Source organism: Martes martes (genome assembly GCF_963455335.1).
Source record: "Martes martes genome assembly, chromosome: 4".
NCBI classification, from domain to species: Eukaryota; Metazoa; Chordata; class Mammalia; order Carnivora; family Mustelidae; genus Martes; species Martes martes.
In genome coordinates, this window is record NC_137891.1 from 147,959,254 (window position 1) to 147,983,558 (window position 24,305).

The 24,305-nt window shown below is 52.9% G+C and overlaps 1 protein-coding gene across 1 annotated transcript in view; it reads left to right on the forward strand.

Annotated features, from left to right (window-relative positions):
• DHCR24 (24-dehydrocholesterol reductase) overlaps positions 1-21,792 on the forward strand; it is a 29,946-nt gene extending 8,154 nt beyond the window's left edge. The window contains exons 3-9 of the mRNA XM_080802662.1: positions 3,646-3,751; positions 4,421-4,539; positions 6,414-6,677; positions 11,580-11,723; positions 17,698-17,895; positions 18,137-18,315; positions 19,078-21,792. Coding sequence (XP_080658788.1) covers positions 3,646-3,751; positions 4,421-4,539; positions 6,414-6,677; positions 11,580-11,723; positions 17,698-17,895; positions 18,137-18,315; positions 19,078-19,231 — 1,164 coding nt within the window. The 3' untranslated portion in view covers positions 19,232-21,792. The remainder of the gene's footprint in view (positions 1-3,645; positions 3,752-4,420; positions 4,540-6,413; positions 6,678-11,579; positions 11,724-17,697; positions 17,896-18,136; positions 18,316-19,077) is intronic.
• Positions 21,793-24,305: the final 2,513 nt, after the last annotated feature.

Below are 24,305 nucleotides of genomic sequence, written 5' to 3' on the forward strand. Positions count from 1 at the left end.
TTTTCTGTCTTCTTTTGGATTACTGAATAATTTTCAAAATCCTATTTTAACTCTTTGGTTGGCTTATTAGCTGGGACTTTGTTTTGTTCTTTTAGCAGTTGTTTTAGGATTTATAGTTTGCATTTCACTTATCACAGTCTACCTTCAAGTGGTAGCATCCTATGTCATGTATATTTTAAAAATTTTACAGTAATATATTTCCTGTTCTTTCCTCCCCACCTTTGTGCTATTTTTGTCACAGTTTTAAATGTTGTAAACCACACAGTGCATTATTATTTGATAGTCCAATATCTTTTAAGGAAATATAAATAATAAAAAATGGTACTTACCTATGTAGTTACCATTTCTTCATTCTCTTGTGTGGATTTATATTTCCACCTGGTTTCATTTTCCTTCTGCCTGAAGGGACTCTTTTGACATTTCTTGTATGGTGATTTTGCTGAGGATGAATCTTTTAGCTATTAAATGTCTGAAAACATTTCTTTTTTTGCCTCCATATCTTTTCCAACTTTTATTTTGAGAGACTACATGTAACATGAAATTTCTCATCTTAACCTTTTTTTTTAAGTAGGCTCCATGCCCAGCATGGGATTTGAACTCACCATCCTGAGATCAAAGTCACATGCTCCACCAGCCGAGCCAGCCAGGCTCCCTAATCATCTTAACCATTTTTAAGTGCACATTTCTTAAGTGGTATTAAATACATTCACTTTGCTGTGCAGCCCTCCCCACCATCTGATCCCATAGCTCTTTTCATTTTGTAAAACTGAAACTCTATATCTATTAAACTATAATTCTCCATTCTCCTCTCACCCCCATCCTGAGCGACTACCATTACAGATTCTGTCTTTATGATTCTGACTACCGTAAGTATTCTCTAAGTGGAATCCTACAGTATTTGGTTTTTTGTGCCTATCTTACTTTGTTTAATAGCTTCAGAGTTCATCCATGTGATAGCATATTACAGAATTTCCTTCCTTTTTAAGGTGGAACAATATTCCATTGTGTATATGTACCACATTTTGCTTATCCATTCATCTGTGGGCGGACATTGGGTTGTTCCCATGTTTTAGCTGTTGTGGATAGTGCTCCTGGGGACGTGGATGTATGAATACCTTTTCAAGCCCTGCCTTCAGTTCTTTGAGGTATATACGCCAGAGTGGAATTGCTAGACCATGTGGTAGTTCTGTGTGTAATCTTTCTTGAGGATCCACCACACCATTTTCCACAGCAGGTGGACCATTTTACACTCCCACCAACAGGACACGAGGGTTTTAATTTCTCCACATCTTCACTTCCACTTGTTGTTTTCTGGGTTTTTGTCTGTTTGGCTTTTTGATCATCTATCCTAATGCATTTGAGCTTGCCTTCCTATTTGAGAGCTGTGTTCACTGGGTGTGAAATTCCAGGTTGACGGGGTTTTCCCCCTGTCTTTAAAGATGCTTCACTGTCTTCTTTCCTGCATTGTTTCCCTAAAGAAACCTCTCATCCTTATCTTTGTTCCTCTGTATGTAATGTGTCTTCTGTCCCTTTGGCTGCTTCTAAGATTTTATCATTAGTTTTGAGCAATTTCATCATGATGTGCCTTGGTATCATTTTTTTCCTAATTCTTGTGCTTGGGATTCATTATACTTTGCATTGCATTTGGAAAATGTGGGGTCATTATTTCTTCAAGTATTTTTTCTGCCCCCTGCTCTCTCTCCTTTGAGGACTGTCGCACACATATGAGACCTCTTGGAATTGTTCCACAGCTCAGATCACGGATAGCCTGTAAAAATTGTAAATATTTTTTCTTTCTCTGTGTGTCTCCTTTAGGAGAGTTTCAATTGCTATGTGCTTGGGTGCACTGCTCTTTCCTCCTGCAAGGTCGATCCCAGCTAGTGTGTCTTTCATCTCAGACGCTGTTTTTATTTCTGGAAGTTTGATTAGGATCTTTTTTTTTTAGATTTTTATTTATTTATTTGACAGACAGAGATCACAAGCAGGCAGAGAGGCAGGCAGAGAGAGAGGGGGAAGCAGGCTCTTCGCTGAGCGGAGAGCCCAATGCGGGGCTCGATCCCAGAACCCTGGGATCATGACCTGAGCCGAAGGCAGAGGCTTTAACCCACTGAGCCACCCAGGCGCCCTTCTTTTTACTATCTTAATGATGCTTTTTACTATCTTACTTCAATGTCTCCACTTTCCTTTTTGAATATGGGGAATGTAGTCATATAACTATGGGTTTATAATGATTATTTTAATGTTCTTGTTGGCTAATTTTAATATCTCTGTCAAATTTGGACCTATTTTATCAAAGTAAATAAAAAAATTTATCAAAACAGATTGATTTTCCTCCTTGTTATGAGTCAACTGTTCCTGCTTCCTTGCATACCTGGGAAACTTTGATTAGATTCTAGACATTGTGAATTTTATCTTGTTGGGTGCTGGTTATTTTTGTATTCTATAAATCTTCTTGAGCTTTGTTCTGGGACACAGCTCTGTTACTGGGTAATAGTCTGATCCTGTTGGGTCTTGATTTTTCAGGTGAGGTCAGAGGAGTGTCTAATCTAGGGGTAGTTATTCCCCGTTGCTGAGGCAAGATCATACTCTACCCATTGCCTTGTGAACCAAGAGGTTTTCCAGTCTGGCATGTGAGAACAGATAGTCTTTCCTTCCCTGGGTGAGCCCCTGGCCCTGTTCCCTGTGACCCTTCCCCTGGCCTTGGCTTCAATGTACACTCCAGCTGGTGTTCTTTTGAATGCTCGGTGGGCATCCTTTGCAGTGTTTCAGAGTTCTCTCTGTTCAGGTCTCTCTTCCCCAGTGTTCTGTCCTGCAAATTCCATTCACCGTGGTCTGCTGCTGCACTCCTCCCAGAGCCCTCTGGGCTCCCCTGCCTTTCTAGGATCCCTGCACTGCCTGACTCCAGGGAATCAGCCCGGGTGTTCACAGAGCTCCACTTGTTTGTTTCCTGTTTCTCGGTGGTCATTAACTTCATTGCCTGATGCCCGCTATGTTGAAAACTCTTGTTTCATTTTGTCAGTTTCTTGCTTTCGGGCAGCAAGAGGGATGGAGTCTCTGTTGCTCCGTGTTAGCTAGGAGTGGAAGTCCACGTATTGGCACATGGAAGTGTCCATTAAAAGTTGTGGCTTCCAAGAACATTCCGTGGTAAGGGATATGGTCATGGTGTTAAATTTTACAAAACAAAGCAGAAAGATATGCATGTGTGTGCTTGAATTTATGTGTGTGTGTATGTATGTGTGTGTTATATTACAACATACAAAATAACAATTTAGGCATGGATGGAAAGAGCCTGAACGTAAGGACACTCCAGCATTAGCACTGACTGCTAAGATGACAGGAAGAAGTAGGATGATGACTTCATATATGTCATCAATAAGAGAGTATTTCTTCAATAGTGTGGAAGAGACATAAACTAAGTATAAAGATACTTGAAAGAACAAGGTCAAACACTAGCAGACTCAGCACCAGAAACTGCATTCACTATAATGAAAGGCAGTGTCGTGTTTTAGCAAGAGGCTGCAAGGAGCACATAGGAATCCTGCGTGATCGTATGGGAAGATCTGGGGTGACTCCTTCTGTGTGAAGAGGCCCCCAGTAGCCCCGGCAGCCCCCAGTGACCCAGGGTCTCTCTTCTTGTGTCAACAGATTGTCCGTGTGGAGCCCTTGGTGACCATGGGTCAGGTGACTGCCCTACTGACCTCCATTGGCTGGACGCTGCCCGTGTTGCCCGAGCTCGATGACCTCACAGTGGGTGAGGACTCAAGATGGGCCAAGGGTCAGAGCTGAGGCACTGTGGCCCACCTCCTGTCGGTGTGAGGGCCGCCGCGCTTCCCTCTGTGACAGAAGTCACTATCTCTGCTCACCCATCTCCAAAGACAGGGCATAGGCTGCCTGCCTTTCGGACCTCAGGCAGCACCTCTCTGGTGCGAATCTGCATCCCGTGACATATGTCCATTACTCCCATTTCTGCGTTAAGGAGCAGACAGAATAAGTCTAGTCTGTCTCTCTTTCCGCAGGATTCATGGTCCCCAGTGCCTTTCCTTCTCTAGGGGGAACACTTCCAGTTCCTGGAACTGTTCCCACAGGACACAGCTTCCTGCCCCCTCCAAACCCCATTTCATCAAGGTCCCACTTAAGATGAATGCACGAGGGCATTGAGGCGGGTTCTGGCTAGAGGTGAGGGTGTGAGCACCCTTGACATGCTCTCTCACCAGCCCCCCTACCTCAGGGAAGCCCCAGGCTCCTGTCTGAGCGCCTCCTTCCCTCTCCTGCTCTCCAGATCCACAGAGATGGAAATCGACCCCAAGTGACCAGCCCTGTCACACCTTCCCCGTGCTGTGAGCTGCCCCAGCTCTTTTACCCGACCACCCCTGACCTTGCATCTCATGGCTCTGCCTGGCTAACATGCATATCTCTGCAGGGGGCTTGATCATGGGCACAGGCATCGAGTCATCATCCCATAAATACGGCCTGTTCCAGCACATCTGTACGGCCTATGAGCTGGTCCTGGCTGATGGAAGCTTTGTGCGATGCACACCGGTGAGTTCAGAGATGGGGGACAACCCCACCAGCCTGCCTTGGGCATCAAGGATCCTGGGGCTGGGGAGGTAGGGACCCTGGGGGTGCTTCCTTTCAAACACACCTGTTCGGTCGGGGTCTGTATCCATAATAATAACAAAGATTGATACAGCCCCTTATATGTGCTCGGATACTGTTGTAAATGCTTCCTATATATTAAGCTATTTAATCCTTGAATAACTTTATGACGTTCTATTATTAGCCACGTTTTAGAGATAGGAAGTTAAAACACAGAGAGGTTAATAAACCCGCCCAAGATCACACAGCTAGGAAATCCACACAGCTGGGATTCAAACCCAAATTATTAGGCTCCCAGATCCATGCCCTTAGCCATTTATTACAGCAGTCTGCCTCTCTCGGGCACATCGGGCGTGAGCCACAGAGTTCTATACCAAGTATTGGGAAACGTAACTCAAAGCAGGAAGAGGGGCTGTTTTGGAGAAACAAATGATAATTCTGCTGCCCAAAGGGGGATGCAAATATGTAAGGCATTTTACCCTAATGAGTGGGACAGGATGGAAACATGCAACAAACTCAGATTTCTGAGCATAGCTTAAGGGCCCCTGGGTGGCAGGGACAGAGTCACTCTTTGCAAGAAGATGTTTTAGAGAGCCACCAGGGTGGTTGGCCTCACAGAAGAGAGCCCTGGTCTCAGACAAGAGAGACCCCCGTTCAGGATTCACAGCGATTCAGCACGTTTTCCTAAACCCTTGCCTGGACCCTGCCTTCTGACCTGTTTATTCCCAGCAGAGAAAGGAGACGAACATTCGTGCGTGACATCCCTTCCCTGAGGCCCATTTTCCTCATCTGACAAATGTACTGTCAGGGAGAAAGGAGACGCCATATGCGAAGCCCCTAACACAGAGCTGGGCACCTGGCAGACACCCATTTATTACTCCTCTCCGGCAGTGTGGTCGGGCAGGGGGGCCCAGATGGTCCGCGTCTGCTGTTCCGGAGACTTCTCCCAGCCTGCTGCAGAGCTTCCCGGCTCCAGTCCCCCACCCCCACCCGTGCACTCCACTGCAGCTGCACCAAGGTGTGCAGCATGAACAGAGACCACAGCAGACTGTCCTCTTGGGGAAGGGCCAGGCGAGGCTGGACTTTTCCAAAAGGAGCTTTGTTAGACCCACAGAACCTAAATAAGAATGGCCAGGTGAAAGGTTGGTAGTCTGTCTCTAAGACAAATACCAGAACAAGAAACGATAAGGTTAGAAACAGATTGTGGAACCAGATGAGGTCTTGCAGGAAGAATGCTGGGTGGGGAGTTAGGCGACCTTGCCTGAGCCTTGGCCTCTCTGTGCGGACTTGTGGGACGTTTGGGGGGAGCCATGTCACCTCTTAGAGCCTCACTTTCCTTACTGTTCATGTGGAAATGTTAGTGCTCTCCCTGGGCTTAGGGGACAGGGGAAGGATGCCACAGCTAATGGCCTGTAAAAGGCTTATAAGTTTTAGTAATGGCCCATCTAATGTCCCCAACTTACCTTGACCCTCGGGAAGCTCTTTTTTTAGCCCAGCCTGGGACCCTTGGCCCTTCATCCCCCGTTTTTGGCTCTTCGGGCAGTGCTGGTCCTGGCCTCTTCCTGGGTGGCCTGGGGTCCGGGAGCTGTACCTGGGTGGGGGTGAGCATCCCTGGTCCAGAGGACAGTTGAAGCTGCAGAGGGAACACAGGCCCAGAAAGTCCTGTTCCTGAAGTTCCTTGCTAGGGTTTACACAAGCCAACGACAGGGCAGGAAGTAAGCTGGGGCCCTTGGGGTCTCTGCAGCTCCGTTGACTGTGCGTCCCACCGCGGGGCCCGAGGGTGCAGGCTCTCAGCATGTGTTGGCTCTGCCCCCTAGTCAGAGAACTCGGACCTGTTCTACGCTGTGCCGTGGTCTTGTGGGACCCTGGGCTTCCTGGTGGCCGCCGAGATCCGCATCATCCCCGCCAAGAAGTACGTCAGGCTGCGGTTTGAGCCGGTGCGGGGCCTGGAGGCTATCTGCGACAAGTTCACCCGGGAGTCCCAGCGGCAGGAGAATCACTTCGTGGAAGGGCTGCTCTACTCCCTGGATGAGGCCGTCATCATGACCGGGGTCATGACAGATGAGGCAGAGCCAAGCAAGGTAGGCCAGGGCATCTCCAGCCAAGGGCCAAGGCCTAGAGAGGAGGAAGGCCCAGGGGGTGCTGGGGCTGAGCCTGTTCCCCCACCCTGCCTCTGCCTGAAAGCCATGTTCTTTGAGGTGGTGGCCTCAGTCGGCCCATCCGGGGTTGGGGCCCAGGATCTGCAGTCAGAGCTGTCTTAGACAGGGATGGAAGCATCCGTTGACTCTGCACTGAAGGTCTGGCAGATACTTGTGTACTTCTTGGTAGGTGTAAACTTTGATCCTTGAGGCAACCCCATCTTATAGATGAGGAAACTGAGGCCCTAAGAGGTGCTGTATATTTCCACGAGATGACAGGACCAAGGTTTGCATAATGGATTTGAGGCCTCAGAATCTAGGTGGACACTCCTTTGTTGGGTATAATTTTCAGTAGCAGCTTTTTCCTCTCGTGTGAAAGGATTTGTGTTTATGAGGGACTTGGCAAGTATACCTGAGTAGAAGGAAAGAAGACTGTACCGACAAACATGACCCAAGGCCGGCTCTTGGGTATATTTATTTTCTCTCTTTTCAGGGCGTACGTGAAAGTTTTTAAATGATGAAAGTAGTGTCACAACCTTGAAATACATAAGGGAAAAGTTAAAGTGGGTCCCTACCCCCAGGCTCACCCCCAGAGTAGCCGCCTGTAACGGCACATTCCTCAGGGTGTGTGTGCGCACATACATGGGCACGCCCTCCTCTCCTCCCACGTGTCTCGGGCGTTGGCCTTTGACCTAACCCGTTGCCTCCTGACGATCGTTGATCTTGCCTCAGATGTTTCACTCTTGCAAATAAGATTGCGTTGAAGATTCTCTGACATCCATCCTTGGCCTATTGGGCAAGCACATCTGTAGGACTGAGTCCAAAAATTGGAGTTCCTGTCTTAAGGATCGGAGCATCCTTAAGTCATCCAAGAGTGACCCCCAAACAGCCCTTCAGAACAGTGGTGCTTCTGCCCGCGTCCCGCGACAGCGTGGAAGAGTGCGTTTCTCCCACATTCTTGCCAGTGCTGGATACGATCACTCCTTCATTTTTGCCAATCTGATAGGGTTAAAAATAGTATCGCGTTTTCTTTGCGGTTCTCAGGTCGCCTTTGAGGTTTGAGCATCTCTTTACATGCTTTTTTCCATTTGTTTGTCTTCGGCAGTGACCGTCTGTTCAAATTTGCATTTTCCGGTCCAGGGTGGTCCGCGTCTCCCCACGTAGTTACATGGCCTTCAAAATTGTCAGTTAATGACTGCAGAGCACTGTGTTGAGCGAATGCCCTAGCATTTACGAAACCATGGCCCTGTAGTTGGAAATACAAGTTGCTTCCAGTCTTTCCTTTTCCTTTTATTTATTTTTATAGAGAGAGTGAACGGCAAGGTGGGGTCAGAGGAAGAGAGAGAGGGAGAATCTTAAGCAGACTCCATGCCCAGCACAGAGCCCAGTGTGGGGCTCGATCTCATGACACTGGGATCATGACCTCCGCCAAAACCAAGAGTCAGACACTTAACCGACTGAGCCACCCAGGCACCCCAGTCTTTCCTTGTTTTAATTAAGGTGGCCATGAACATCTTCTGTCTGTAATTGGAGTAATATCTTAAAGTACGTCAAAGGCTAGGTACTCTTAAGGCTCTTGATCTATACCTGTGTACTTAAAACCTTTTAAAATTATAAAGGACTTGAAAATCGTCTGGTACGGTTCCGTCTCTAAATAAAGAAACAAGGCCAGGATGGGGAGGAGACTTCCCTGAGCACTCAAGGCTAGCAGGGCGCAGGTCTCTGACCCCTAGGTCAGTGTTAGTTCTCTGGCACATCAGCTTCTATAACCCAGCAGTGTTCACAGGCACTGACTGAGGACCTGTCCTGGTGGGGCACTGTGGTGGGGACTGGAGGGTGGGGATCCTGGAGCAGGAGCAGAAAGACTGGACACAGAGCCCCTGTGCCGAGTCACACTCCAGGCCCTGGCTCTGCCTGACCCAGGCTGAGGCATCAGTGTGGGTCACCTAGCACCTGGTCGCCTGGGAAGGACATCTAATACAGATGTCTTTCTACCTTCTCCCAGGCAGTCCATTAGAGGGGCCGCTCCCTCTGCTCATCCACCACTGTACTGGCTCTTCTGGGACCTGTTGGCTCTATTAGATGCTGCCTAAGGTTATAGTTGGGCAGCAGGGTTTCTATAACTTGTTAAATGTTGGAACACCATAACCAATTCCCTTATTGCCCTAGAAGACCAAGGTCTTACTCCAAGGCTCACCTGGTGTCAGTGGGAGAGGGGCTGGGTACCCAGGCTGCAGACTTGTACAAAGTGTCCTGACGCCCATCAGGAACAGGGCTGGGGGAAGAGAGTGGCAGATGCATTAGACATATGGACAGCTCATTTGAGGAGTGTGTCTTCCAAATAGCCCTCTTGTGGGCTGCTCGGGAATTGTCCGGTGTGTCCGGCCCTGGGATGGGCCCTCTGCAGGCCCAGAGGAGCCCCTGGGGAAGGCAGCTCACTCCCATGTACAAAGGAGGCCCAGAGCTAAGGAGTGGCGTGTTCCCTGAGTGCTCAGGCTGGACCTGCAGCTCACGGGGCCACCTGGCTGCCACAGCGGACCTGAGCCCTGGGAGAGACACATGATCTGGGTTCTTTAGCATCTCCTGGGCTTGTCTGGTACGAAGGTTCCTACTGAGTCTGAGGAGCACAGGGAGTGCCTGAACCCAGGTACGCCCCAGCCTCGATTCCGTTATGCAGCTGGTGCCACAGCCAGGTGTGCGGCCAGGTCCCCCGCCGTCCCCCGGGGTTAGATCAGGTGGCTCTGCTCCTGTTGGTTTTCACTGTCCTTGTACCAGCGGGCAGAGGCCAGCACACAGTGTCCTTTGCTCTGCCATGCTAGCCACACTCAAACAGACTTGCACCAACAGGCTCTTTTTTTTTTTTTTTAAGATTTTATTTATTTATTTGACAGAGAGAGATCACAGTAGACAGAGAGGCAGGCAGAGAGAGAGGGAGAGAGGGAAGCAGGCTCCCTGCTGAGCAGAGAGCCCGATGCGGGACTCGATCCCAGGACCCTGAGATCATGACCTGAGCCGAAGGCAGCGGCTTAACCCACTGAGCCACCCAGGTGCCCACCAACAGGCTCTTTAGCCCAGCTTCCTGGCACCTCGTGGCCCCAGATTCCTGCCAGCATAGTGGCCTGCTGCACGAGGGGACACCCAGAGGGGCTGGAGTGTTGCTCCCGGAGATGGGGCCAAAGGCTCCTGGGGGAGGGGATGGAGAGAGGGCTGGGAACTGACCGCTGTGCCCAGGGGGCAGGCGCCATGATGGGTACCTTCCTTGTCAGCTTTTCTGGTCTCCGCAGCCACTCCAGGGCTGGGAATAGCTCCATTTTGCCAGTACTGAAAGCAGGGCTCAGAGCGGCCTGCCCAGCACCAGCCATGTATGTTGTAGGACAAGCGAGTCCGCAAACTGCGCAGGACGATCCCATGTTTATAAAACCATGTGAACGCACAGGAAAGAAAGCCTCCTGGGTACACATCGGTGTTAGTAGTTACTCTGGAGCACGAGGCTGCAAGGTCTCTCCTGCCAAGTTGCGTATTTCTGCAGCATTTGAAGTTCCCACGAGGCATTTACTTTGTTTTTGGAATCGGGGGAAAATAGTGATTGTTCTTTATTTTTTGTTTTAATAATGCTCACATTCCAGAGCCCACGGTTCAAATTCCCCACTGCCCAACCCTGGCCTCGTTGTGCAACGTGGAACAGGCTCGAGTCCTTGCCCTGCCCCTTGTCAGCCGTGTGGCCTCGGGTGCTCTGTTCAATCCTGATGGTTCTCCGCCTCCTCTTCAGGGAGACAAGGACAGTTCTGACTTGCAAGGTTGTGAAAGAGACACAGTGCCCAGTGCCAGCCCATGAAGGAGCATGTTGGTGTGATTAGTCTCCTCCATGAGCTACGCTGGGAAAGCTCATCTTGCCTCTGCTCCTGCCTTTACCTCCCCGATGGTTCTGAGGCAGCATCTGGCCTCTGCCACGTGGCCGCTGCTCTCGGCTCCCTCTTCACCCTGTGCTGCTGCCCAGCTGGGTGTGATCTCACCTGCTCCATCAAACTCGGGAGCCTCTCCCACCCCCTGGGAAGGTAGTCTGATGTGGGGCCTGAGTGTCTGCAGCGTGTGTGTGTGAGTTCTGATAGGCACAGAAAACCACCCCCGAAGTCTATAGTTTTATTGCCATTTTATATGTGAAGAGAGAGGCTGAGAGAGTGACCGGCCCCAGGTCACACAGCCAGTGGGTGACAGAGGCCAGGGTCTGGCCCCAGCTTTGGAGCTCTGCCTCTCTCCAAAGGCACCTGCCCAGAATTTGCTCCATGCACGAGGACGATGAGGCCCAGAGAGGCTAAGTCAGGCCGGGGCCCCCAGCAGGTGAAGTCCTGAACCGTTTGGGACTGAAAGCTGTCTCATTATCAGATTTAGGCATTGGAGGCTGGGGGGCCTGGTGCCAGCAAGCATTAGGTTCACTCTGGGAGCTTCCTCTGCGGGTGGGGGAGCTGCCTGCCAGGACACGGCACCCAGAGGGTCGTGGGGTTTGGTTTTGGCAGGGGAAGTGCCATGTCAGTTAGTGTTGCTGGCCACGGGACCTGGTGAGGGGGTAGGAGGGGAGGCGTCCCTCTCGGTTCTGTCTGTGAGGGGTGGCTGCGCTCTCTAGACCTTTGGCAGCTGCTGGCCCTGGGCACATCACGCAACCTTGCTCTGCGAGAGAGTGCCCCTGGTGATCAGCCTCCCTAGGCTCTCAGAACTCTCAAGGGTGGTGACAGACACAAAAGCTTTGGAAAGGCCAGGGGTGCTGAACCAAAGCCAGGTATCACCGTTCCGGCCCGACGGTGTCCAGCTCTCGTCTGTGGGCTGACACCATGCCCTCTGTCATTTCAGCTGAACAGCATTGGCAACTACTACAAGCCCTGGTTCTTCAAGCACGTGGAGAACTACCTGAAGACGAACCGGGAGGGCCTGGAGTACATTCCCTTGAGACACTACTACCACCGCCACACGCGCAGCATCTTCTGGGAGCTCCAGGTGAGGCTCGGGTTTCCCAGGTGGCCGGGCAGGGAACCAGGGCAGCTGGCACTGTGGCCGCACTCCCTCCCTGAGGGCAAGAGCAGCCCTCTCCCGAGGACCGGGAGTGCCCGTGGACATGACACCATAGTCCTCTCCTTCCGGGGGGAGCAGAGTGCTTTCACTTGGACACAGAGCCTGTCCCAGAGCGACTGCTTTGTGCTGGGGCATGGACCAGGTGCTTGGGCGCACACACACGTGCTCTGCCCTTGAGGTACTGTGGCCTGACCAAGCTGACACACCCTGACACAGTGATGGGCCACAGGAACCAGAAGGGGAGGCGGCTTGTTCTTTCTAAGGTCAGAGGTGGCCATCAAGCTTGGCCTTGAAAGGTGAGCAAGAATTTGCTGTTATGCGTGGAGGGGTGAGGTGCAGTGACATTTTAAAGAGGGGCGACAGAGAAGACCTCTCTGGGGGTGACTTGTGCACCGGGACCTGAACATGGTGGGGGCGGGGGTGGGGGGATGAGCCAGGCAGAGGAAGAGCCAGAGCATGGGTCCTCAGCCAGGCTACCTGGGTTCTTTTTTTCCTATGTCCTGTAACCTAGAAATAACCTTTTAAATTGTACCATTTAGTGGTATTTAGTGCATTGGTCATGTTGTGCAACTTGCACCAAAGTTGCTGAGGAGAGGAACAGCAAGCCGGAAGCAGCAAGGAGGTAGCAGGAGGAGCCCCCCCGCCCCCTGGCTCCATCCACCCCAGACGGTCGTGGGAGAGGAAATGATGGCAGTGAGGCCTGCAGGGGCCAGCCAGGGCCCAGCTAAGAGCAGGCAGACGGAGACAATGTTGAGCGAAGAGACTGAGGATAGAGGGGCTTTGCTGATGTCACACCACAAGGACATGGAGGATGGCTTGGGAGATAAGGGGACAGGGCCGGGTGGAGTCAGACAAAGACGTGTTGCATCATGGTAGGTCACTGGGCACCTAGAAGCCGTGAGGACCAGGTTAAACAGGGCTGACGGGCATGAAGGAGTTAGAGCTGGCCGTCTCCTAGGAGAAGGTGATCTGTCCTAACTCTGGGCCACGTCTCATAGGCCGAAGTGGTGGGGCTGTGGTGAGGGGTTGGAGGAGTGCGGGGTGGAGGGCTCATCAGGGCCTGGGAGCGTGGGACCCGCCCCCCTCCTCCAGGTGAGCTCCCTTGACCACTGTCAGTGGTGGGCATTTTGCCAAATGCAAAAGACCTGGTTCCCTCTCTGTGCTTGCCAAGAGCAGTGCTAGGATTGTGGGAGGTGTGCTTTTGTCAGGAGCAAGAAGATTTAAAGGACAAGAAAAGAAAGAGGACCAGCAAGGGACCCCGAGAAGAACATCAGAAAGGTAACAATAGGACACGGTAATCGCTTTACATGTTAGCTGTTACGCGAAACATACACGCATTATCTCAAACTTCCTAACAGCCCCAGGAGGGTGGGTCCTTGTGTCTTTTCCATTTTACAGATGGGGGAAACTGAGGCTTAGGTTGTCCAAAGTAACACAACTCAGAAAGAGATCAAGTGTAATTATAACTTGCTGCATAATGAACTATCCCAAAGTTAGAGGATTGAAACAACTTTTCATTATTCAAACATCTTTTCATTATTTTCTGTTATCTCACAGTTTTCTGATTGTCAGGGATTGGAGGGGAACTAATGTGGGTGGCTTCAGCTCAGGGCTGTAGTCTGGTGTCATCCGGAGGCTTGCGAAGGGATGGAGGATCTATTTTCCAGAAAGTTCTCTCACACGTTGCTAACAAGAGGCCTCTGTTCCTCGCCATGTGGGCTGCTCGAGTGTCCTCAGGATAGGGCGGCGGGAGCCATCCAGGAGAGAGACCGAGGAGGAGCCCCAATGCCTTACAGGGCCCATCTCCTCACATTCCGCCAGCCCTGCCATCCGCTGCTTGTTAGAGCAAGTCCAGCGCGCATCAGGGCGAGGCAAATCACACTCCACCCTCTTTGAAGAAAGGAGTAGCAAAGCATTTGTGGGTGTTTTGTTGTTTTTTTCTAATTCAAGTTAGTTAACATTATAGTGTAGTATTGGTTTCAGGAGGAAGAATTTGTGTTTTTTTTTTTTAAACCACAGAGCTAGGATTCATAATGAGGTTTGTCTTCTATTTATGTGCCGTGCAGCACTGGCTGTCCTGCCCGAGGTGAAAGGAAGAGTCTGGTAGGATGGGTGTCTTACACCTGAGATTTGCACATAGGGCATCCGGGCGGAGCACCACAGCATCCACCACAGTAGAGTTGCAGAAGCCCAGACTTCTACAAAGAAGGCGATGTCAAGTACATGCCTTTCTCCCCTCCCCGGGGGTGAACTCCTCCTCCCTCAGGCAGCCCTCCACCCTGATTCCTCCGTGCTGAATTCACCCTTTAATCAGCCACAGGTGCTGAACCTCTCATCCAATCCTGTCACTCCGGGGCCAGGCCTGCCTTCACCCAGTTCAGTTAATCAGCAATATGTCGGGGGTCAAGGCCAGCCATATGATCTGCAGGGCCCAGTGCAAAAAGCAGGGAAAGAGTACTGTCAAAGATACTACCAGGGTCCCTCTTAAATTTGCTATTTAATGTTCTAAGTAAAGAAAATAATTTTTTTTTAAAGATTTTATTTATTTATTTGACAGACAGATCACAAGTAGGCAGAGAGGCAGGCAGAGAGGAGGGGGGCAAGCAGGCTCCCTGCTGAGCAGAAAGACTGATGCAGGGCTCTATCCCAGGACCCTGGGATCATGGCCTGACCTGAAGGCAGAGGCTCAACCCACTGAGCTACCCAGGTGCCCCCCAAGAAAATAATTTAAATTATTGGAATGAATTTACTGTTCATCCCTTCAATAGAAATATAGGAGTATTGAGCTCTTCACGTGAGTGGTTTCATTCCTAGTGGCCCAGTGGAGGTGCCGCACGAAACTACCTCAGTTGTGTTTATCTCCCTTCCTGGTAACATTCACATTCTACCAACACTCTAGTGTGGCTTACTGGTGAGTAAGGAAGCACTGAAGAGAAAGAGGACTCTGGGCAGCCCCCTCTTTCCCTTCCCTTATACATCCTCCTTTCCAGCCAGCATAAGTGGTTGGCTAATACGGGGAAGTAGCACCAGGAGGAAGTGTTAGATGGGGTTCTTGGTGGTTCAGGTTTCTTCGAATGCCATTGCCATGGGGCTTGCCTTTGGGGCTTGGGGGCCTGGCAGGCCCCCTGGATCTGTCATGGGATCCCACAGAGCAGAGCAGGCTGGACACAGGTAAACGGTAAAGGCAGACAAGAGCAAGAGACTGGAACTGAAGCCAGGGACACAGGGCCTGAGGTCACTCAGAGGCAGAGGGACGAATCATGGGGCAGACAGGAGGAGCTAAAGGAGGAGGGCAAGGCTCACTGTTAAACGCTTGAACTTTTCTGAGTTGATATTCTGGAAAAGGAATGGTTCTAGCTGATACTTCTGGCTAACAACTGTTTTAAAGAGAAAAATATAAATGGCTTTTAAACATGAGAGAGATGACAGGTCTCACTGCATTAAAGCCAGACCAAAGAGAACGGCCAGAGTCCCAGTTTTCACCTGCAGGGTTCACGAGGCAGAAGTTTGACAACACTGCTTGGCCTGGGCGTGGGGAAACAGCGCCCCCTGGTGTCGTGTGGGAGAGTGTGGCCTGTCACCCGTTCTTGAGATAACCTATTAAAATGGCACGCAGGGTTTGAACCAGAATTTTCCACTTCTAGGAATTTAGGCTAAGACACATGTAGAAAGGATACTCACTGGAATGGTCTGGAAATCCTCTAAATGCTTATCCGTACTGAACTGATTAAGTCAGCTGGGGTCCATTCACACAGGAGGGCAATGATCAGCGCACTGGAAAGGGCCAAATGACCGTTTGGGGTTTGTGGACCATGAGGTCTCTCCAGAGGCCACTCTGCCCTTACAGCCTGGAAGCAGCCACAGACAGCACGGAAGCACGGGGGCATGGCTGTGTCCCAGCAGGGCTTTATTCGTGGACCAGATTTGTCCCAGGAGCTGTGGTGTGTGGGTCCCCACAGAGCAGGGGTGGCACCCACGACCAAGCGTGTGCTGGCTGGCTGTGCACCGAGGCGCAGGAGGAGGGGAGAAGCACGAGACTGTGAGATGCTGCCGCTTTTGAGCTGTCCGTCTCTACGCCCACCTGCACATCAACACAGCGAGTGTCTCTAGGAAGGGACACAGATCATTCCTAACAACAGCTGCCTCTGGGGAGGGGACAGAAGTTGAGTCGGGGAAGAATGAAGTGGGGTCAGGACTAAGGGGTACAACGGGGAGGATGTGAGAGGAGGCCTGACCTTTGGATGGCTGGGATTTCTACTGTGGGTGTGTGTGGCTGTTCCAAAAACAAGCGAGGAAATAATAAAAGCCAAGCTACACAGTGTCCTCCGGTCATGTGCCAGCATCCATGCAGGTGCCTGGGTCACAGAGCCAGGCAGGGCCAGGCACAGATGGGTCCCTCCCATGTAGGAGTGTGCTGCCAGTCGGAGAGCTCGTCCCAGGGGAGAGGAGGGAGGGTCACTCGGCTTCCAAAGCTTAGCACCTGGGTTCCTTTGGGAAGCCACCCTGACCCCTAGTCTGATGTGGGCCCTGTGTCTGTTTGTCCTAGCTCTTCCCCCCCTGTCATCCTGTGTGTGGCCTGTCTCTTCAACTCCTCAGGACAGGGATAGGGATCATGTCTCAGTTATTTTGGTATCCCCAGCACCCAGCATGGAACCTCATACCAGACCTCTTAGGCACCTCGTAATTATTTAATGAATAAAGGAATGTTCTCGGGGGCACCTGGGTGGTTCTCGGTGGAGCATCTGACCCTTGATTTCAGCCCGGGTCCTAGTCTCCGGGTCGTCAGATGGAGCCTCACATCTGGCCCTGCGCTCAGCGCAGAATCTGCTTGTCTCTCTCCCTCTGCTCCTTCCCCAGCTCATGGGCAGGTGCTTGCTCACTCTCTGAAATAAATAAATGAAATCTTAAAACCAAAAAAGGTCACTCCTCTTTAAGAAAAAAAAAAAAAAGAAGTAGGGTAGCACTCTTGAAGCCAAGAGCATTCCTTTACATCCCAAAAAGACAGGCTTGGAGCAAGGGAGGAGGATAGTGACTGGAGGGACCCGAAGTCTGTGCTGTTGGGGCAGGGTGGCCAGCTAGTGGGGGGCACGGGGCATTGTCGGAAGCAGTGCTGAGGGAGGGGTCTCCTTCCCGGTGGTGGGTTGAGCATGGATGAGGAAGACAGCCTCTGCTTAGGAGGGTCTCTGGGGAAGCTGAGTTGGAGGAGGCAGGCAGGCTGTGAAGGGCCACAGGCATGGGAGAGAGGTGGCTTGTTCTGCCTGGGGTTGGAGGCCAGCCGTCAAGCTTGCCCTTGAAAGGTGACAGTTTGTTTTTGCGCATGGAGGCGTGGGGAGCCGTCGCATTTTACACAGGAGTTGGAGGAAGCCCCTCGGGAGATGCTGTGAACCAGTGGGCCAGTGGCTGACCCTGAGCCAGACCTCCTCCCCGCCACCCCGCCCCTGCCAATAAGAGCAGCCCTTGGCTGTGACTTTAGGGGAATTGCTTAAGCTCTCCCATAATTGCTCTTCTTGTTCAGTAACATTTATTTCTCAGCCACTGACGGAGTGCCCTCTGTGTGCCAGCCACCCTGACCTCCACAGCACAATTACAGTGATCTTATTTTGCTCCTAGCACTGGGCTACAGGCCTTCTAGGCAGTATTTCGTTATTCCCTCCAGTCCCATTTTACAGATAAGGAAACTAAGCCCAAAGAGGTTAATTAAAGTCACTAGCCCAAGGTCATTGCAGCAGGTAAAGGCCAGAGCTGAAACTGAAACCCAGACCCAGTCCTGGGCACCACCATTCCCCTCCACACTTGAGTGCGCCCTGTCATGGAGCCCTGAGTGAGGACCTGAGCCCTGGCCCACGGGACCCTCGGCCCTGCTGGCCCCTTCTCTCCACTGCCAACCTTTATCTTTCAGGACATCATCCCCTTCGGCAACAACCCCGTCTTCCGCTATCTCTTTGGATGGATGGTGCCTCCCAAGATCTCGCTCCTAAAGCTGACCCAAGGCGAGACCCTGCGCAAGCTGTACGAGCAGCACCACGTGGTCCAGGACATGCTGGTGCCCATGAAATGCCTGTCGCAGGCAGTGCACACCTTCCACAGTGACATCCACGTGAGCAGGGGGTGGGATGCCCTGGACCTCAGTGTTCCCGGCTGTAAAATGGGCCTTCCCCGTGATGACCCTGAAAGGAGAGAAGGCATGGGGGGCTGCTGCTGTCAGCCGTAGCCTCGGGGATTGGGAGTGAAACAGTGGGCAAAGGGAGGGGTCCCTGGGTAAGGGTGGAATGGGCCCACCCTGAGCCTGGCCCCTGTTGCAGGAAAAGCACCAATGCCCCTCTCCCTGGTCCACCCAGGTCTACCCCATCTGGCTGTGCCCGTTCATCCTGCCCAGCCAGCCGGGCCTGGTGCACCCCAAGGGGGATGAGGCCGAGCTCTATGTCGACATTGGAGCCTACGGGGAACCACGTGTGAAGCACTTTGAAGCCAGGTCCTGCATGCGGCAGTTAGAGAAGTTCGTCCGAAGCGTGCATGGGTGAGTGGTCCCGAGCGTGGCGTGCTTCCCCAGGCCGCCAGCACCAGGGCTCTGCTGCCGGGGGTGTAGAGGAAGGTCAAGGCAGGCACCCCGGGAGCCAGGCCTGCTGGTTGCCGAGGGAGTGTGGAGTCCTGGTCGCCCTCTGGTTTGGAAATCACCCTGTGGAAGTCTGCAGGTGGGATTTCTCACCCCCTTCCTTGCACCCCTCCTGTGAGCACGCCAGCATCCCCCAGGTGCTGGGCACAGAGCCCCAGGACCACTACTCTGCGCCCCAGGGCACATGGTGATGTGGTTTTAGATAGGTTCTGGGCTGTTGCTCGGAGTTGGAAACGCACAGCAAAGGAGGGAGGGAGCAGTGACTGAAAGCCACACACACAGAGGCCCAGGACAGCATAGCTCAGACACCAGCCTGGAACAGACCCTTGATGGACTTAATGTGGGCACATCTCAGCATAGTTATGCGGACTGAAAAAACCAGGAGAAAGGAGTACTGTATGATTCCAGGTCTGTGAAAGCCCCAAGTCCACGGTGATGGAAAGCCAAGCCTCCTGAGCAGTGGAGGGCAACGGACAACACAGGGCTTTGATCAAAGTTTGGGGGTGATGGATGTGGGGCAAGCACTCCTGCCCCGCCCCCACCCCACCTGGCCAGCAGTGGGTAAACGGGAAATCCTCCATGAGTGCTTCCTGCAGCCTGTCAGGGACCCAGTGGGGGCCTCTCGGGCCCCTTCCCCTGGCAGCCTCACCCTCCTGTGCTTCCCAGGTTCCAGATGCTGTATGCCGACTGCTACATGAGCCGGGAGGAGTTCTGGGAGATGTTTGACGGCTCCTTGTACCACAGGCTGCGGGAGCGCCTTGGTTGCCAGGACGCCTTCCCCGAGGTGTACGACAAGATCTGCAAGGCCGCCAGGCACTGAGCGGGGGCCCGCCCGGAAATCGACAGACATGTTGGGGGGCCCTGTCCCCAGGTCCAGGAGGCATCTTCTCTTCACTCAAGCTTGGCTACTCTCCCAGATCCATGCTTCCAGAAAGAACCCCTTCCAGAAATCCCACCCGGACTGCCCCGATGGCTAGCTCTAGCTCCCAGGGGCAGCCAAGTGGAGGGCAAAGGACGTGGGCTCTGGAGTCTGATGTTGCTGAGTCCAGTTCCCATTTCAGCCCCTCGTGAGCTGTGTGACTCTGGCCGGGTCACCCAGCTCCTCCGAACCCAGCTGCCCATCTGTTGAAACGGGGTCACAGTGCCTGCCTGCCGGCCGTAGGCATCCAGGACCGGTGGACGTCTCGCCGGGGACCCTGAGGGTTCCGCTGCGCCAGCTGTGGCCTCCCGCTCAGCACCATGTCTGCCTGGCGAGCTGTGGGTTCAGCGCCAAGTCCAGGAGGGCCCCATGTGAGGTCACCTGGGCCCAGATTTGGTTGGCAGGGTGAAGGGGACAGTCCAGAGTCGCCCCCGCTGTTGCTTCAGCCGGCCAAGAGCACCCCTTACAGAGAGACCCCCGGGTCTCCGGAGGGCGACAGACAGGGCAGGCAGGCCCACAGTGTGCTGTGCCAAAGCCAGGTCCCCGTCCAAAGTTCCCTCTGCCGTCCTTGGTGACGCCCTGCCCCTTCCTCCTTCCGGCTCAGGCTTGCGCACCCACCCCAGCCGTCACCCACGTCTCAGCGAGGACCATGCCCTCAGAGAAGACGTTTTAGGGCTGGCTCCTGTCCCAGCCCAGGCGGAGTGGCTCCCGCTCTGAACTGGGGCCGGAGCACCCGCGCCCATCCTTGGCTCCCCAACCCTCCGTGCCTCTTCCAGTCCCCAGAGCCTGCCTAGTTACGGGGGCGAGGGGGGTGCCTCTACGCTGCTCTGCGGCATGCAGTGGGGGGTGGCGGGTGGACCCCACCAAGCAAGTAGATGGAGACTTGGTGCAGATTCTCACTGTGGGGCCCAGAGGAAAGACCAGCAGCTTGATTTCTCCAACCACTCCTCCCTTCGTTCGCCCCCGCCCACTGCTGTAGTTAATTTCAGTGCCTTACAGATCCTAAGCTCAGAGAAAATTAGCCCCGTTTCCCTTCCAGAAGGAAGGGAGCCTCCCTAGGTCCTCCCCAACTTGTGAAAGCCTGTTTGGTTCTGCGAGTCCATCTGAAGAACAGCCCGGCCTCCGAGGAGGACCCAGCACCTGAGAAGGTCGAGTAGGGAGCAAGGATGGAGTGAACTCTGCCGGGCAGCGACATGCTGAGAGAGCGAGCACGCGTGAGCAGTGCCCTGGGAGGCTCTGTCCCTGCTGTCTTGTCAGCAAGCCGGGCGACCGTCTGCGAGTCATCTCCGAGCTGCAGCCCCTCACCCACCCTCCACGTGGACACGGGGGTTGTCTCTCACGTGAGGTCCTTCCTTCAGTCCAAGGCCAGCTCTCCCATCACTCTGGGAGAAGCGCACCTGTGGCTCTCAGGAAAGGGTCCATCCTGTCACTGCCGGTTGCCAGAATCCCAATGGAGCCAGGCTTTCCCTGACGGTGCTTGGCCATACCCCCGTGGGCCCAGCACCCTGCCAGGTGTCCCTGTGTGGTCCTGTGAGTGCTGGGCGCATTCGTGGCACTCAGAAGGCAAAGGAAACCCACCCCTCCCCTTACCCATTTGGCCTCTGGAGGGGGCATGAGAAAAACAAATAAGAAACCTCATTCTCCAGCTCGTCTGCAGAGCGCGTGAATTCTGGCCTTTGCCCTCCTGGTGGGCTCCTGTGTTTCTCACTCGACGCTAAACTGATGATCCTGCTTCTTGTGGAGGAATGGTTAGCCCGAGCAGAGGGGCCCAGCCCAGAAGGCCCTGGCATTCCATCAGAGGGCCCCCCTCCTTAAGCCACTGGGAGGGTAGCCAGAGCTGCTAACAGCCTCTATCGCCCTTAGTCCTAGAAAAACCAAAATCCTGCCCTTCACAGACCTCACCCGGAAACTGGGGCTTGGAAGGGAAGGTCTCGGGATCACAGCAGCCTCAGGTTTATGTTCTGTTCCCGTCATCTGGTGCCCCGACGGGCCGACCCCCAAGCATGCGGGCCACACGACAGGCTTCGTCCCGTCGTGTCCCGTCCCATCCCTTCGGCCCTATCCCTGTCCATCCATGCAGTGGTTTCATGGGGAGTGAAACTTGGCTCCGGGGTGAGTGTGTGTGCAAAGTAAAGGAATAGGCCTTTCCCCTCCAGAGCCCTTAGTTCCTCTGGCTGCACGAGGGTTTTCTATAGAACCCCAATTGCAGCCAGTCTCTTCTGCCGGAAGGATGCATCCTTTCCTTAGCTATTACGGAAGGGGAAGGGGTGGGGGATGCGTGCAGCAGTGCATGGTGTGTGGCTTTTACATTTCCCATGACCCTGGGGACCAAGGAGAAGGGCCCGAGCGTCCCTGGCAGGCTCTTGGCAGCGCAGGAGCCGTGCCTGCTGTCCAGAACACCGCACGTCCCCGTGGCTGCGTGGCTGCTGCTTCTGTAAAAATAAAAGTGTGACCTGGAAACTAGCCTTTGTCGTTTCCTGTTCGGGGGACCGTAACATGGAGTTAGACATGGACTTCGCTGCCAGTGGGTTCCCCCCTCTGGATCTGCATGCCAATGGTCAAGGGCTGAAGGGTGGCACGGGGGAGGGCCAGCTTTGGTGGGGCCAGGAGATTATGGCCAATCTTCCCCATTTTTGGACTTCTGCTGCTGGTTAGTGTGACCTGGTGTAGGTGGAAATGGGATCCCACTAGAAGCCGGGGGACCCATGCGAAGGGCCCAGGTGAGGGGTGGTAGCTCAGGAAGAGGACAGCTTCTTAGGGCATTGGATGTGGTCATCAGGAGCTGTTGTCCTGGCTTGTCCACTTGGTCACTAACCCCCCCCTCCTTCAAGCTGCTAGAACTGCATTCCCCAGCCTCCCTTGCACTCAGGTGTCTCCTATCTTCAGGAGATGCGAACAGAATTGGGAAAGACCTCCCACATGAGGTTTGGGCACTTTCCCTTAGCTGGATGCCAGTGACAACCGGGCCATTGGCTTTGATAGGGTCACTAGTTGGAAGGAGCCTGAATCCCTGAGTAACTTTGCAAAGCTGCTCATCACCTGACTCCCGGCCTGGTCTGTTCCAGGAGCAAGAAATACGAGCTTTGTAACTGAGTGACTACTGCTTGGGAGTGTTTGCTAGGACTCTTAAAGTCACCAGAGTTGGTTGTCAGGCCTAAAAGCAGAGATAGAAGAGCTAAGGTTCGTACACATGGATACACATGACAGACATTTTCCTAAAAATACGTGTGACATGAGAGTCCCATCCTAAGGTTAGAAGAACACTTTAGGACATTTCTGGTCGTTCGGTCTCACAAATTGGGATTTTTGTGAACTCTCCTTGAAAGGGGAAAAACCTTTAACATTCCTTGAAATAAAATTAGTATCTTAAGTCTTACATATCACACAACACACCATCTCGTATCGAATCTTCATCCTCTACCAGAAGCAGGTCGGCTTACACCCCCATTTTACAAGCGATAAAGTGAAGCTCTAGGAAGGTCAAGTGATTCGCCTGAAGGTCACATGGATGCTATTATGGAATTCAACAAGGGCACAGAGCTGTATCTCACCTCGCAGCACACAAGTCCGGAATGAGCCTTAGCCAGCCCCAGCTGAGATTGGCTCTGGCTCTGGGAACAGTGCAATGAGCCCACATGGCTGGGCCTCACCTGTAGCGGGAGGTCAGGGTTCATGGCATGATCTGCTGAGAAGGGAGGCATGGAGTGTTGGGCTCTGACTTAGGGCCTCTCCCTCCACCAGAGCCCCTCTTGCCTAAACAGACCCGCGGCCCACACACACATGTCCACACAGAGGCATTCACACCAGAGTAGTGACCGTTGGTTTTCCACACTTGGCTTAGTAGTGTGAAAACTCACGCTATGCAAGGGAAATGTAGATTGATTTTTAAACTAGGTTTCCTAATTCTGTCTTGGTGATTTAACGGTCTACAGGTTTCATCTTGCTTGACTACTCGGATCATTCAGGGGCCTGCCTGGGCCCTGAGAAAGAGCAGTGAGACTCTGTGGAGTTCTAGGGATCGAGGGAGGGGCATTTCGGTGGTGCTAGAGATGTGTGTGCAGAAGCCCTAATGTCATGGTATTAGCAGGTGGGGCCTTCTGGAAGTAAGCGGGTCATGAGAGTGAACTTCCGGTGATGGGATCAGTGTCCTTAGAAGAAGAGACTGAGATGTAGGCCTCTCTCTGATTGTTGCCATGTGAAGATAGAAGATGTCCATCCGAAAACCAGGAGGAGGGCTCCTACCAGACATGGGATCCGCCCGCACCTTGATCTTAAACTTGCCAGGCCCCGGAACTGTGACATGTAAATAGTTTAATTCACCCAGTCTATGGTAAGTTGTTCTAGCAGCTTGAACAGCTGAAGACAGGTAGTGTGAAGATCGTTGACCCAACGGACCCTGAAATAGCTGTATCCCGCTCTGTCCATCACCTCTCCTCCCCAACGAGGTTCCCTAGGGAGCAGTCCCAGGGCATGAGTTTCTTAGTGGGACACTGCAAGGTAATAGAAAAAATATATAATGCTCTCTATCCCCAGATCTTGGCACAGGGCTCCTGAAAAAAATCCTTTGTAATCTCCTAAGTGATAAGAGCACGGGGAACAACTTTCATTCTAATATTTGGCCTTTGACCCTGATTCCCGACTCTGAGCTCCTAAATCCCTTGGAATTTCCTGGGTGATAGGAGCATCTTTTTGTCCCAATGAGGCAACTCTGGGTGGGCTCCTGGTGGGCTCGGGAATGGAGCGCCAAACGTCACGTTAGAGAAGGTGAAACCCTTTAGGGCCAAAGGACCATGGTAGGGCCAACAGCAAGGGCAAGGCTCGCTGAGGCCCAGGGCAGGCAGTGAGGAGCCCGTTATTACAAGGATTCAGGATGTGAGCTCTGAACAGGAGGGGCTTCCCCTCTCACCTGGCCTGGCTGCTGTGCCTGGGGTCACTGTGAACTCGAGGTACAAGGCACTGTATAGGATTCCTGATG